Raw genomic sequence first — 11,531 nt, forward strand, 5'->3', positions numbered from 1 at the left:
GTTTTAGTTAAGGCATTTATAAAAAAAACAAAAAACTTGCGAATCTGAAAGTGGGCAAAGCTATGGGGTCGGATGGATTACCTGTCAGGATACTTAGGGAGCTCACAGAAATCTTGGTGGGACCCCTTGAGGATTTATTTAATAGATCTTTAGAGACAGGAGAGGTTCCACGGGATTGGAGATGAGTGGATGTGGTTTCTCTTTACAAAAGCGGTGACAGAGAAGTGGGAAACTATAGGCCGGTAAACCTCACATCAGTGGTAGTGGTATGGGTGTACCAATAAACCAAAAAAAAGTGAGGTAGATTCAAGGAGGATATCAAGTGGTTTTTATTGGAAAAACAGCTTAAAAAAAACGACCCAACACGGCCGTGTTTCAGCCCAAAAAGGCCTGCCTCAGGGGCAGGGGCGTATCTGCGTGGGGCCACAGGGGCCTTGGCCCCCGCAGATTTCGCCCTGGACCCCCCTACCGCCGTTAACTCTCCCCCGCCTACCGCCAACCCTTTCCCCGCCTACCGCCGTCACCTACCCCGAGGTCCGCTCCTGCCGGCTTTTTAAACTATTACTTCAGCTGGCGGGGGACCCCAACCCCCGCAAGCCCAGCCGAGGTCTTCTTTAACTTCTTCATCCTCGTGCTGTTAAAGCTCCATGATGCATCCTTCCAGTTGGACGGAGTTTGACGTCGCAGCACGTTGACGTCCGTACAACGTGCTGCGACGTCAAAATCCGTCCAACTGGAAGGATGCATCATGCAGCTTTAACAGCACGAGGATGAAGAAGTTAAAGAAGAACTCGGCTGGGCTGGCGGGGGTTGGGGTCCCCCGTCAGCTGAAGTAATAGTTTAAAAAGCCGGCAGGAGCGGACCTCGGGGTAGGTGACGGCGGTAGGCGGGGAAAGGGTTGGCGGTAGGCGAGGGAGGGTTAATGGCGGTAGGGGGGAGGGTTGACGACGACGGGGGGCGGCGGTAGGGGGGGGTTATAATGTGCCCCCCCCAACTCTAGCCCCTGCCCCCCCCCTACCGCCGAACCTCAGATACGCCCCTGCTCAGGGGTGTGGTGAATCTCTGATGTTATAGTAGAAACGCTTAACAATGAGATTGTGGTTGAGGTACTTGCTGTTAAATCCTTGTGATATCCTCAGCAGAGCAAGAGCGCTGAAAAAGTAGCCGTCCAAACGGCAAGAGTCAGTAACGCAAGACTCCTGAGGCAGGCCTTTTTGGGCTAAAACACGGTCGTGTCTGGGTCTTTTAAGCTGTTTTTCCAATAAAAACCACTTGATATCCTCCTTGGATCTACCTTACTTTTTTTTTTGGTTTGTTGTTCATGTGAGGTTTGCTCTTCCTTTTTGTCTTTGCTATGGGTGTACCAGTGCCAGGAGTTAAGTCTATTCTGTAACAGATTCAGGGAGCCAAGAAGCTATTAGAATACTAGCGTAACCCGCCATCGGCACATTTAACATTTATGTTTATTTAAAAACTTGATATACCACCTTAACATAGCAATAGATCAAAGTGGTTAACAATAAAATATCCAAACAAGAAAACAGCACCACTGGCCTTTAAAAATGGAACACAGTTCTTTAATGAATGAACCTTGACAAAAAGACTCGACACGGGCCGTGTTTCGGTGACTAGCACCTGCGTCAGGGGTCACAGTAATGACGTGGAAAACTTGGGAAATAACTCGAATATATTCCTCTACAATATATTATTCCTTACCCCGTTTGGATACAGAAAGTGAAAGTGCCTTGTTGCTTTGTAGCTTTTACTATATGAGACGTGGGGTCACCGAAACACGGCCCGTGTTGGGTCTTTTTGTCAAGGCTCATTCATTAAAGAACTGTGTTCTATTTTTAAAGGCCCTTGGTGCTGTTTTCTTGTTTGGACTTTAGTTTGTACTTCGTTCCCTCTCTTTTGTTATTAACAATAAAATATCAACATAAAATCAAGAAAGAAACGCCATTCCAATCATTGACAATCATTCAAACACAAATTAGGAAGGGTAATGATACACAAAGAAAACCACAAAAACCCAGTTAAAAATTGTCAGTCACGGTGTGTGCAGTCCAAATCGTGAAAATACGATTATTCAGAATTAATTTGGAAAGCCAATTGAAAAAAAAAACGAGTCTTTAAAACTTTGGAAGGGAAAGTTTTGATCCGATACCCACTGGTAGATTATTTCATAAATATGGTGCCAAAAGACAGAATGCAGAATGCCGAGTCAACTCATATCGTGTTGGTTTAGGAGATGGAAGCAACAAACGATTAATGTCGAGTAAGCGAAGAGAGTGGGATGGTGTATAGGGAATGATGAAACGTATGCTGCAGGGACGAAGCCAGACCTTGTGGTGGGAGGGGGCCAGAGCCCGAGGTGGGGGGGGCACATTTTGGTCTGCCGCGAGGGGGAAGAGAGCGCAGGGCAGGCAACATGGTGGTGCTGGAGACCGGCGTTGGACAAGGCTCTTCAGCTGGTGGGTTTTGGAGACCTCCACCAGCAAAACCAGGGGCCCAGAGGAAATTTGGGGGAGCCCAGGCCCCCTTGGCCCCACATAGCTACACCACTGGTATGCAGGACTACCAGAATAGAGTGTCTTAAAGGTTAAAAGCAGAACCTTAAACAAGATACAATACAAAACTGGTAACCAGTGACGTTCATGAAACAGAGGAGTAACACAGTCGAAACGTTTTGCTTTAAACAACATATGAATTGTGGCGTTTGAAGGGTCTGAAGTCAGCGTAGTTGGAACTGTGGAATATCTGCGTAAACAGTGTTGCAATAATCTAGGCGGGAGATAACAAAAGCACGAAGTAAGGTATGCAACGATTTAAAATCTAAGTAATTTCGGATGGAATGCAAACGACATAACCAGAAAAGGCCAGATTTTGCAACATTAGAAATTTGCTTATTACATTTGTATTTTCCCACCTATTTGCAGGCTCAGTGTGGCTTACGTAATACTGTGAAGGCGTTCGCCAAGTCCGGTAAGGAGACAGATACAAGGTGATGTTGTGGTAGAATAAAGGTACGTGTGTATCCGGTACTATGGGGGTTGAAGAGAGGAAGGTTATATAGTGTCCAATACGATCTATGGTTTTGCTGTGTTGTAGAGTTTAGGCATTTATATTGGATCAGTAGGGTATGCCTTTTTGAACAGGTTGGTTTTTAGTGATTTCCTGAAATTTAAATGGCCGTATCTTGTTTTCACGGCTTTTGGCAGTGCGTTCCATTGTTGTGTGCTTATATAGGAGAAGCTGGATGCATAGGTTGCTTTGTATGTGAGTCCTTTGCAGTTTGGGTAGTGGAGGTTTAGGTATGTTCATGACAATCCGGATCTGTTTCTGGTTGGTAGATCTTTGAGGTCTGTCATGTAGCCTGGGACTTCGCTGTAGATAATTTTGTGGACCAGGGTGCAGATTTTGAAGGTGATACGTTCTTTGATTGGGAGCCAATGCAATTTTTCTTGGAGGGGTTTGGCACTTACGAATCGTGTTTTACCGAATATCAGCCTGGCTGCTGTGTTTTGGGCGGTCTGGAGTTTCTTTGAGTTGTTCTGTACATCCCACGTAGATTCCGTTACAATAGTCTGCATGGCTTATCTAGAGTTTAGAATCAATTTGAATCCCTAATTAACGGAAAGAGTCAACGGCAATAATATGATGTCCAGAAAATTCCAGTTGAGTCAGAGGTGTGCTAAATGGACCGGTAATCCAGCATGCCACTTTTTTTTGCTGAATTCAGTACAAATTTATGAGATGATAACCAAACAGACAGTGCAGAAAGTGCCTACTGAATATGAAGATGTAGAGTAAATCAGAAGTATATCATCAGCATAAATGAAAAATTGAATATTATAGTCTTGAAGTAATGTTGCAAGTGGACTGAGGAAAATATCAAAGAACAGTAGTTACATCAGCTGTCGACATGGCATAACTGATGATGAGAAGAAACAAGAGAGGCAGAAGACCTGTGATGAAAGCAGACCAACACACATAGATAATAGTAGCAAGGAGTTTTAATTCTACCCAAAATACTTAGGCCTGACAAGGCCACGTTTCGCCAAAGGCTGTGTCAGAGGCAAAACCAGAGAGACAAAGTTTAAACACATTTCTCTGTAGAGTAACAATCTAGGTGAATTCTTGCTGCAAGATTAATTCACCTAGATTGTTACTCTAGAGAGAAGTGTCTTTTTGACTTTGCCTCTCTAGTTTTGCCTCTGATGCAGCCTTTGGCGAAAGGTGGCCATGTCAGGCCTAAGTATTTCTGGTAAAATTAAAGTCCTTATTACTGTTATCTGTGTGCTGTTTGTTCTGCTATAACTGATGATGAATAAGTTTGGCAAGGGCACATGTAACTTAACAGCATTCTGTAACTTATCACAGTGGTTCCCAAACGTGGTCCTGGAGGCACCCCAGCCAGTCAGGTTTTTGGGATATCCACAATGAATATTTATGAGAGAGATTTGCATGCAGTGGAGGCAGTACATTCAAATCTCTCTCATGAATATTCATTGTGAGTATCCTGAAAACATGACTGGCTGGGGTGCCTGCAGGACCAGGTTTGGGAACCACTGACTTATCACATAATTAGGATCTGTGTCCATGGTCCACCCATGCTTTGCCCCTATGTGTGGCCCCCTTGCAGTTACACACTATGCCACTTATGTGCCAAGTTGTAGAGTAGTGCGTACGTGGTGTCACGACACCGCTCACCAGTAGGCGTGGGCTGGGTATCTGTGAAGACCTCCTGTAGAGCATTGTCCACTCGTAAATGTATGTCGAGTATCCATGAAGACCTCCTGTAGAGCACCGACCACCTGTAAGCATGGGCCGAGTATCTGTGAGACCTCTTGTAGAGCACACCCACCTGTAATTGCGGCCCGAGTATCTGTGTGAAGACTTCCTGTAGAGCATTGCCCACTCGTAAACATAGGCCAAGTATCTATGAAGACCTCCTGTAGAGCACTGCCCACCCATAAACATGGACCGAGTATCCGTGAAGACCTCCTGAAGATCACTGCCGACCTGTAAGCGTGGGCTGAGTATCTGGGGAGACTTATCCATAGAAGGCCTCAGCTCCTAGTAGCACACACCTAGTAGGTCACTTAGAAGACCCTCAATCCCCGCCATGACTGGGCCTCTTTGCCTTTAGTGGGATTTAATACCAGTTCCAGAAAAAGTTGCCAAAACATCCAAAACAAAAGTATTTAGAAAACTGTTGGTTAACTCGCACAAATCTCAGAAAAAATGTTCTTGAAATAGGGTCAGGCCTTGTCTTGGTCTGCCCGCCTGCCGCCATCCTTATGGCCTGAATTGCTGCTTCAACCACTTGCTGGCAGGAAAATACTGTCCCTAGGCTTATTCCAAAATATATATGAAAAAAAACCAAAACTTTACATAGGTAAAGTGCACAAGAGAATTCCATATCTTCCAGCAGCTGCTGCAGTCTCCAGGTTTTACTCCAGCTTCCTTCTGCTGGCATCCTCACAGGGAGACTGAGCTCTGAAGCATCGTTGTCTTCTTGTGCTGTAGACTCCTCCCCAAAGCTCCACTCTCCAGCCTGATTGCAGGGGAAAGCTCCACCCTCCAGCCTGATCGGAGGGGAATACTGACTTATTGCTCCTAATGGGGAAGCTAGATGGCCTGCCTTTTGAGTCTTAGGTGATTTCCCTCTTCTTTCTCTCCAGAGATTAATCTTGCATTTCGTGGGGTAATTCTGTTCTGCCATCAACTATTGCGATTTTGAGCTGATTCTTTGGTTTTAGTTGCTACCTCCACCCTTTTCTTATGGTCCTGGGTTTTCCTAAGTGAGGGGACATAGTCCCTGTCATACCCTTTCAAATGTTTGTTAATAGGTTTTTGATATACCGCCCTTCTGAATGGCATAGCCGTGCACTTCCACTACCTGCTGGGAGGAAAAAGTCCAGCTGTCAGTTTTGTCACTGACTACTGCAATTCTCTTTATGTAGGTATTTCTGCTAAATTAGTATTCATCTTATTCAGAATACGGCAGCTAGATTGATCTATTGTGAGTCTAAGTTTGGCCATGTGTCTCCACTGTTTAGAAAGCTGCACTGGCTCCTGGTGCAGGCCCAAATACATTTTAAGGTGGTGTGTCTGATTTTCCAAACTCCAATGGATTGGTCTCTTTGATTAATTTGTTGGGTTTATGTATAGAAAGTCATAAGTATAATTTGCTTTGGGGATTCCCCTCTGTTAAAAATGTTAAATATAAATCGTTATTAACAAATTCATTTATATACTCATCAGCGAAACTCACATTTGCCTAATGAGATTTGCTGTTCTTTAAGTTATTTTTGCTTTCGAAAGTTGGTGAAATCATATTTATTTCCTAAACTTTTGAAAAAAGGTTTTTCTTTTTGTTTTAGTGATGATTATATTATACTGTAATTCCTGGTTATTATACCAGTAATCTTTTTTGTTACCCCACTTTGAACCTTATTAAGGGATTAGGCAGGTAATAACTCCTTTAAGATAAGATAACTGTTGCACAACTGGTTTAGCTATCAAGTGAATGTTGTTAGAGACACTTGGGGCCAATAGGGCTGTCAGTTATGGGAAGCCCGGCTGTTAATTAACCAATTAGAGCTTCCCTTTCACTACCTCATTCAGACATGGTATGAATAGAGCCAGTCCATTGGTGAGTTCTGGAAACCTGATGTCCAACAGAATCATTCAGATCTATGAGGCAGCCAGTGAGTAACAGGCAAGAACAGAGTTCACAAGGAGGTTGAAGAAAACAGGAGACGGGATGACATCAAAAAGTTGATGCCAGTTTGGTTAGTCTATGTTTCCCATTCCCCATGCGCATTTGTCATCTAGCACACTCAAAACAAAGCAAGCAAACCTTCTTTATGGTTGGTAGCATTTTTATTTAATCTCACTTATATTTTTAAATATGCCGGCTTGCACAGCATACAGATGTACACAGAGGAAGTATAATAACAGAATAACTTTTCATAGAGTAGTAATTTGTTACAAATCGTAATCGGTGTGCCATCACAACAACAAAATATAAGAATAGCAATGCACTGCATTAGGGGTTTATAGCCCATTTAGTTATGTTCCAACATATGAGAGAGATTTTATTTTATTTATTTATTTGTTGCATTTGTATCCCACATTTTTATATGTATGAAACAAAATATTTATTTTTATTATTTTGACTTATAAAACCACTTGTCCCTGAAACGTGCTCAAACAGTATAATCCATTTGTGTACCTAAAATGAAAATTTCTACAAAAGAGATGAGGTGAAGATGTGATTCCGTGTTTACTTCCATTTAATTTCAGTCTATTCCAGGGGTGTAGCCAGATAGCAGATTTTGGGTGGGCCTAGGCAAGAAGTGGGTGGGCACCAAGTGTTCTTCCCCCCCCCCCCCCCCCCCCCCCCAAAAAAAAAAAAAAAAAATATCTAAGCTGGTGGAAAAATGTTTCTCTCCACCTTGGCAGTCTGCAGCAGGCATGCGCTGAAAACTGAGCATCCACAGGTGCCAGTAACATGGAGCACACCATTTTCATTACCATCAGGGGGAAGTCTTCAGCTGGTAGAGCTTGGAATCAGCTACTGCTAAACATGTGCTACTGTTGGGTGGGCCCAGGCCCACCTGTGGCTACGCCACTGGTCTATTCCATCTTTATAACACCAGGCTTCCCAAGGCACTGAAATCTGGCCATCTGTATTGTATAGAACAGTGTAGAAAGATGAGCACAAAATACAGAGTTTATAAGTGCTGTTTCTACCAGCTACAATAATCTTTGAAGCTGTTTTAGTGATATTCCATTTTTATTTTGTGATATTTATATCTGCACTCGTGGAACCATGCCTGTTTCCTCAACAATGAAACGGGCCCTAGGAAGTCTGTCGTGTAAGCTTTTTTTTTTCTCTCTCTCTCCCCTGCCCTCCCCTCCCCTCCATGTCCAGCAATTCTCCTCTTCCCTGCCCTCCCATCCGTGTCCCGTGATTTTCTCCTCTACTGTCCTCCCATCCCATCCATGTCCATCAATTCTCCTCTGCCCTGCCCTCCCCTCGATGTCCCGCGATTCTCTCCTCCCCTCAATTTGTACCTGAACATTCTCTGACTGGCTGGCGCTGGCTTCTGTTCTGTTTGTAACATCCCTCTTGACGTCAGTTCGCCTCCAGCGTTCCCTTCCCTCTCACTGTTCCGCCCTCTGACGTCATTACGTCTTGACGCGAGGGCGGGACAGTGAGGGGGAATGGAACGCTGGAGGCTGGCTGACATCAGGAGATGTTACAAACCCAGGCAGCCAGACATGGAACGTTGGAGGTGCAAATTATTATATAGGATATGGGAAGCTTTCAAATAAATTAGGGGTCCTTTTACTAAGGTGCCCTGAAAAATGGGCTACACTAGTGTAGGCATATGTTTTGGGTGCACGCAGATCCATTTTTCAGCACACCTGTAAAAAAAAAAAAAAAAAAAGCCTTTTTAAAAATTATTTGCCGAAAATGGACGAGCGGCAAAATAAAAATTGGCGCGCTTCCATTTTGGGTCTAAGACCTTATCACCACCCATTGACAGCGGTAAGGTTTCACGCGGTAATCGTCTATTTGTGTAGAATGACGATTACCGCCCGGTTTCCGCCATGCGTAGGAAAATACGAATTATTTTCCGGTGTGCTTAGCGGATGCACATAAAAAAAATTTAATTACCACCCAGGCCATGCAGTAGCTGGGCGGTAACTCAAAATTGATGCAGGTAGGACACACGTACGTGCCTATACGTAGGGTTACCATATGTCCGGTTTTACCCGGACATGTCCTCTGTTTGAGGACATGGCCGGGCAACTGGGCGGGTTTTGCCAGCCTGCCTGTTTGTCCGGATTTCTGGACAAACTGGCAGGCTGGCGGGCGGGCGGGCAGGTCTAGTGGTGTCCTTTCTTCCCCTCCCCTTACCTTACTATACTGCCCTGGTGGTCTAGTGACCTCTTCAGGGCAGGAAAGAGCCCCCTCTTTCCTGCCCGGAGTGCCTGCACACTGTTCCTTGCTGACTCCGGTCCCAATTCAAAATGGCCGCCGAGAGTTGAAGCGGCCTTGCGAGACTTCAGAGTGTGGGGAGCTAATGAAAAACATCTGCTCATGTTTATTAATGTGTCTCCTCCCTGCAGTGAATGTGACTCTGGATCCAGAAACTGCTCATCCTGATCTCATCCTGTCTGAATGTCGAAAAGGTTTCAAGCAAGGAAAAACACGACAAACGCTGCCGTACAATTCTAAGAGATTTGATACTGATCCCTTTGTGCTGGGGTGTGAGAGCTTCACCTCGGGGAGACATTACTGGGAAGTGAATGTGGGGGATTGTACTAGCTGGATATTGGGGGTGTGTAAAGACTCTGTGAGAAGAAAGGGGAGGATCATACCATTACCTAGCGAGGGATACTGGGCATTGTCATTGTGTGAGGACGAAGGTAAATACTCAGCCCTCACTTCTCCTGTAACCGACCTCCGCCTGAAACCCCGGAAAGGGGAGTGTTCAGAGGATATCTGGGATGAAAATGAGTATTACTGTGCACAGGCTATGTGGGATCAAATTGAAGATGGCTATCTCGATGATATGTGGGATGAAAAGAGATTCTGGAGGGCTCTCAGTTGTGTCCCCCCAGAAAAGGGACCCCGGACAGTGGGGATTCTGCTGGACTATGAGGCAGGAAAGGTTTCATTTTACAATGCGAAAAAGAGGATTCCTCTCTTCACCTTCACCGACACCTTCACTGAGAAACTCCGACCTTTCTTCTGTACTTATTCTAAAGAACGGGGCTCAGAAATAGCATTGTCAACCTCTCTCCGTGTCTCTGTCCCTTGCACTGTGTACATCTTGGAAGATTTCTTGGCCTAACGTTTTGTAGCTGTGAAATGTGTGGGAACCCTTCAGTGTTAAGGCCTTCCTGAGTCAGTATGTCAAGCCCACCATTTTGAGGCTACTTTAACTCCTATTCATTTGTTCAGTACTCGTGTCTGTTTTATCATTCCCACCTAAAGTAATTCCTTTATCCCTTAGTTGTCCTGTTTTTCTGTCTTGATTAGATTATAAGTTCTGTCGAGCACGGACTGTGTCTCAAATGTTTAGTGTACAGTGCTAGTAGCACTATAGAAATGATAAGCCGTAGTAGTAGATGAAATATAATTAATAGCATGAAAATCTACATCTAAGCATGAATTAGATTGTAAGCTCAATAGGGCAGGGACTCATTGTACTTTCAGGTAATTTGTGTAACATCTCACTGTCTTATATGTCATGTCATAAATACTGAAACAGTGGCAATTGGAATATTAAGAATAAAAGCTATTTTCCTTTCACCTTTCTGCTTGTCATTCCTCTTAACTCCTTTCACAACTTTTTTTCCTGGGAGATCCACATACAGCCCTCTATGGACAGAGTAACATTCATATAGATTGTAAGCACTTTGGGTCAAGAATTATTTGGAAGTAATTTGAAGAATTTCTGTGGGGCCTGCAAAGTAATTTTCAAAAGAAAGCACCTAAGAGACTTTCCTTGGAAAATTCAGTGGCCTGCAGTACCACAGGTACTTAAGTACAACCATGTCCATCCAGAGGCCTGCCAGTACCCAGGAAGTCCAGGGGAGGGGAGCACAGTTGTCTTTGCTAGGTGGTGGGAACTCAAATTTCAGAGCTCAAAATGCTACCACACCCTCTTCTCTTACTGTCTGATGGTAGGATTCTTTCAGTGGAGTCGGAGGCAAGAGTTGCTTGGGCTTCTCCTGGAGACCTTTTCCTTTGTGGCCTCCATGAACCCTTCTGCTTAACCTCCTTCCTGCCTGAATCCTGATCCTCGCCCCTCTGACTCAGCAGTTTACCACCACCTGCTGTTAGGTGGTTCAACTTCAACCTCAGTGAGGGAGTGATCCTATGGAAACCCAGCCATGTATCGTCCACTCCCTCACAGGGACGATTTTGGCATAACATCTCAATTTGGACTTAGATGACTTTTTGAAAATGCCCCTCCACGTCACTATTGTCTATGCCCATAATAAAAAATGCATATTTTAGTTTACGAAGTAAACACAGTAAAATTTAAAATATGTTTAAACGGAGAAAGAATTAAAGGAAACCTTGAAATAAGACCAGAAGAGTCGGGCAAGTTTATATTCTAAGTTGTTTAGATAAACTCCGTCGAGCAATATCCATAGGTTGGACTTTGAAAAAACTTCAAACACAGATACCTGTTCCCAGTGGCGTACCTAGGTTGGCTGCCACCTGGGGCGGGTTGCCACTATGCCCCCCCCCCCCCCCCCCCCCCCCCCCAAAGTGCATCGCCTACCTCCCCCCCCCTCCCCTGAAGCACATCATCCTCCTAACCTCCTTGATCTTCACCACCTGGGGATGCGTGGAACAGTCATGCAGCTGTCGACTCCGCCAGTCCCCTGCTGTAGAACAGGAAGTAACGTCAGAGGGGGGCAGGGAACCGGCGGAGCTGACAGCTGCACAACTGCTCCGTTCACCCCCTTGCTGCCTGCTCCTGGGGCGGACCTCC

General features: G+C 44.9%; 1 protein-coding gene across 1 annotated transcript in view; it reads left to right on the forward strand.

Moving 5' to 3' along the window:
- LOC115466297 (E3 ubiquitin-protein ligase TRIM39-like) overlaps nt 1-10,336 on the forward strand; it is a 30,775-nt gene extending 20,439 nt beyond the window's left edge. Inside the window, exon 7 of the mRNA XM_030197462.1 lies at nt 9,148-10,336. Within this exon, the coding sequence (XP_030053322.1) occupies nt 9,148-9,875 (728 nt within the window). The 3' untranslated portion in view covers nt 9,876-10,336. The remainder of the gene's footprint in view (nt 1-9,147) is intronic.
- The last annotated feature ends 1,195 nt before the right edge of the window (nt 10,337-11,531 follow it).

Source organism: Microcaecilia unicolor, chromosome 3 (assembly GCF_901765095.1).
Source record: "Microcaecilia unicolor chromosome 3, aMicUni1.1, whole genome shotgun sequence".
Classification (NCBI taxonomy): Eukaryota; Metazoa; Chordata; class Amphibia; order Gymnophiona; family Siphonopidae; genus Microcaecilia; species Microcaecilia unicolor.